The sequence below is a fragment of the Phodopus roborovskii genome, unplaced genomic scaffold (assembly GCF_943737965.1).
Source record: "Phodopus roborovskii unplaced genomic scaffold, PHOROB, whole genome shotgun sequence".
Taxonomy (NCBI): Eukaryota; Metazoa; Chordata; class Mammalia; order Rodentia; family Cricetidae; genus Phodopus; species Phodopus roborovskii.
In genome coordinates, this window is record NW_026126482.1 from 28,883,662 (window position 1) to 28,887,260 (window position 3,599).

At 54.1% G+C, this 3,599-nt stretch overlaps 1 protein-coding gene across 1 annotated transcript; it reads right to left on the bottom strand.

Moving 5' to 3' along the window:
* Positions 1–861: 861 nt before the first annotated feature.
* Foxq1 (forkhead box Q1) lies at positions 862–3,107 on the bottom strand. Its single transcript, XM_051194485.1, has one exon. The coding sequence runs from the start codon at positions 2,903–2,905 to the stop codon at positions 1,706–1,708; it is 1,200 nt and encodes a 399-aa protein (XP_051050442.1). The 5' UTR covers positions 2,906–3,107; the 3' UTR covers positions 862–1,705.
* Between the last annotated feature and the right edge of the window lie 492 nt (positions 3,108–3,599).

Sequence of the window (3,599 nt, forward strand, 5' to 3'; positions counted from 1 at the left end):
TCCAATCACTGATGGCTTGTTACTGTCAGCTAGACTTAGACATGATCTTTCTTCTATGCCTGCCCCAGAAGGAGCATTCTCCAACAGACTCAATTGCTTTCTTCACCTTGAAATGTTTAGATTCCAGGTCATCTTTCTGGGATGAGATAGGCTTTATTTAAGCAAGACTGGAAGGGATGGCAAGGAGGCCCAGGTTTCTTCTCTCTGGTTTTCTCACCACTTGCACAATTCTTTAGAATTTCTGAATGTGCAAACTGTCAAGGACCCATTGCTTTTGAATGTACCAAGAAACTAGTGTCCACACCCAAGTGTTCACACCCAAGCAAATGTTTTAGTTCACTAAAAGATAGCTTGATTCTGATAAAAAAACAAAAAAAAAAAAAAAAAAAAAAAAAAAACAAAAACCGACATTCAAGTTGTCCTGAAAATTGCCTGAAGGTACTTTTTTTGGTATGTCCAATAAGTATTATGCCAAGATCCAGTTTCAAGCTTCAATCAACTGACTTGAAGATATCCACCTGAGTATAAACTGTTTTTTTTTTTTTTTTTTTTTTTTTTTTTTGCATTGCTCAACTGGCCCGATAAAGAGTCTTAGTGGGCAAGAGACAGGCAGATCTATGTGTTGTGCTAACTCCTGCATGTCTTTTAGTCTAGGGAACCATATTGAAGGCTCATCTTGGACACTGTAAAGCAATATCTGAAAATGAAGCCAGCAATATTTTGATCCCAGTATGAAGTTTTCTGAGACTCACTTCTGAACCCATTTTGGGGGCCTGGTTGTAAAGCTCCACCCCAATCTGTCACCACACAGTGTTTTGTAGATCAATTGTGAGTTTTATTAAAAAAAAAAAGCAGTATGCCTGGGCTTCATAAAATTTATACATGAATATATACACAAACACAAATAATATTAAAATAAAAATCACACTGGGTTTCGTGTGGTGGTGACCCTGGCACCCCACAAACATAATGTTAACTTTTCCTTTACAGAAATTGCTTGGCCCAAGAAGACCACAGTTGGGTAACCACTAATAAAGCTGTAGCCGTTGCCTGCAACATTTCAATTCAGTTTTCAAAAAAATATATAAATAATTTAATTACAAAACCCAACATTTCCCCCTTTTTTGGCACAGTGAAGCATTGGTTGATAGCAGAGAAAATATCTGAAGATTGATAGCTCTCTCACACTCAGTCATGCCTATGAACACCATATACGCACACCCAGCGGGGTCTGAAGGCCCCAAATAGTAGTCATATCATTTATCCCATGGAGTGGTTCCCTGATGTACTTCTTCCTTTCTTTCTTTCTTCCTTCCTTCCTCTTTCTTTCTTTCTTTTTTTCTTTCTTTTTTTGTGGGTAGGGAAGATAAATCAGTGGAAGGTGCAACAAAAATAATAGGAGTAGGAGGGAGAGGAAAGGCTTTATGCAGAAGAGGACAGGCTTAGCCGAAAAATAGAACAGAACGGCTTTGATCCTCCTTACAGTTACAAAAGACAAGGGAAACTAGTCTGGACTAAGTTAAAACACTTGGGTCAAAATGCTTAACTTTAAGGCACGTCTCAAGGAGAAAAAACAAAAAGAAAAAAAAATCTCTATTCCTCTGGAAAGTGGAAGGTGCACAGCCCTGGAGCCTGCCTTCCAACCTCCTCAACAAATGAAGTCCCCGATCCCATCCCAGGCCCTCTGCTGAGCTCAGAGCTCCTTTCAAGCCAGCAGCGTCTCCACGGGGTAGGACAGGTGCGGGCCCGGACCGCAGGCCGAAGCTGCTTGCAGGGCCGCGGGCAGCCGTAGGGGGCAGTACAGGTGCGCCGCACCGCCGGTCTCGAGACCTCGGAATGGCTTGGCTGCGGCCGCGGTGGACAGGGGTGCCAGCAGCAAAGGCGCTGCGGACTGCACCTCGGCTCCGCGCGATGTCAGCTGCGTGGGCTCGCCCGCGCCGTAGGCACAGAGCGGCAGCAGGGAGCCGCCGGGCGCCGGGGGAAGGAGCGCGGGGTAAGCACGCAGCGGCGGGCATGGAGCAGCGCCCCAAGACAGCTGCACCCCCAGAGCCGTGTCGCCGTCGCGGCGACTGCGGAACGGCTTGCTGAGGATGCTGTCGATGGCGAAGGAGCTGGAGAACTTGGTCGCGGGGCTGGAGCGCTCTTCCTGGCGAGCAGGCGAGCGCGCGATCGGGGAGGATCCGGTGGCAGGAGCCGGCTGCGGGGTCCCGGCGGGACCGGGTGGAACTTCCTCGGGCCGCAGCCCCGACGCCGGGACTGTCGTCCGGTGGCTGAGGCGCTTTCGGCGGCGGCGGAAGACCCCGTCTGCGAAGGTGTATTCGCTGTTGGGGTTGAGCATCCAGTAGTTGTCCTTGCCCCAGGGCCGCGAGGGGTCGCGCAGCACCTTGACGAAGCAGTCGTTGAGAGAGAGGTTGTGGCGCACGGAGTTGCGCCAGCCGGTGTAGCTGCCGCGGAAAAACGGGAACTTGCCCATGAGGTACTCGTTGATCTCGGCCAGCGTCAGGCGTCCGCCCGCAGAGTCGCGGATGGCCATGGCGATGAGCGCGATGTAGGAGTACGGGGGCTTGGGTCGCCGCGTGTAGGGCTTGCTGCGCGCGCCCTCGCCGCTGCCCACGCTACCCGCGCACGGCCCTGCCGCGGAGGTATGCGCTCTGTCGTCGGTCACCTCGGAACCGTCCTGGGAACTGGGCCCGCCACCCGAGCTCCTCTTGCCGCCACCGCCCTCCAGATCTCCCGCGCCACCACCCGCTGCTGGGCTGTTGGCCGCGCAGTCCCCGTCAGAGCCTAAGGAGTCGTCACCAGCCGCGGACAGCGGAGATGGCGCGTCGCTGCTGCCAGCACCTTCCAGGTCACTGCCCATCTTGTCCCCGTGGGCGGCGCGTGGGGCGAACACCTCCAATTTCATGCCGGCGCTGATGCTTCTGGTCCGGTGCTGTACCCTTTTCCTGCGAGGTCGTAGGAAGCGAGTGGCGCGCGGCGTGGCGATCCCGCGCGCAGGAGGCAGGCTTCTCCCAGGAGGGACCGCTCCTGCCTCTTCCCGAGAGGCACTTTTCCGTAGAAAGGTTCTCTTCTGCTGGAGTGTTTTTTGGAGGTGTTATGAGTGTTGAGTGACTTGAGGGGAGGAGAAGCAGAAGTTAGTGCAGGGCTGTCCTTACTCCGAGGTTTAGAGACTTTAGGCGGAAAGAAAGCGAGGGATGAAGGGGCCACCCGGCGTAGCGGGTGCCAAAGCAACCTCAGGGTTTCGTTCTGGGAGGAAGGAGCCGGTGCATCTGCTATCTGTCCAGGCGTCCAGAAGGATTCCTTCGTTTGACGTCCAGGTATCAGGCAGGCGTCCTCAAGGCACCGAACTGACGTCCGATAGAGTCCCCGCTACTCTTGAGGATCAGACGTCTTTAGCCTCGAGAGCCCAAGGAACACAGTCTTCGTGGCCGCCGCGTCCGCAGCCGCCTTGCCACCGCCGGCCTCCCGCGCAGCATGTCCGCGCTGGCCGGCCGCAGCAGAATCTCGCCTTCACCTTCGGTCCGGCCCAATATAACCATGCGGCGGGGGCGGGGCCTGGGCGCCCACGGCCAGGGGGTGGGGGAACAAGGTGGCCGCGG

Excerpts from the sequence above, each read along its gene's own strand:
- Foxq1 (XM_051194485.1), bottom strand. The coding sequence starts at position 2,905 with ATGAAATTGGAGGTGTTCGCCCCACGCGCCGCCCACGGGGACAAGATG.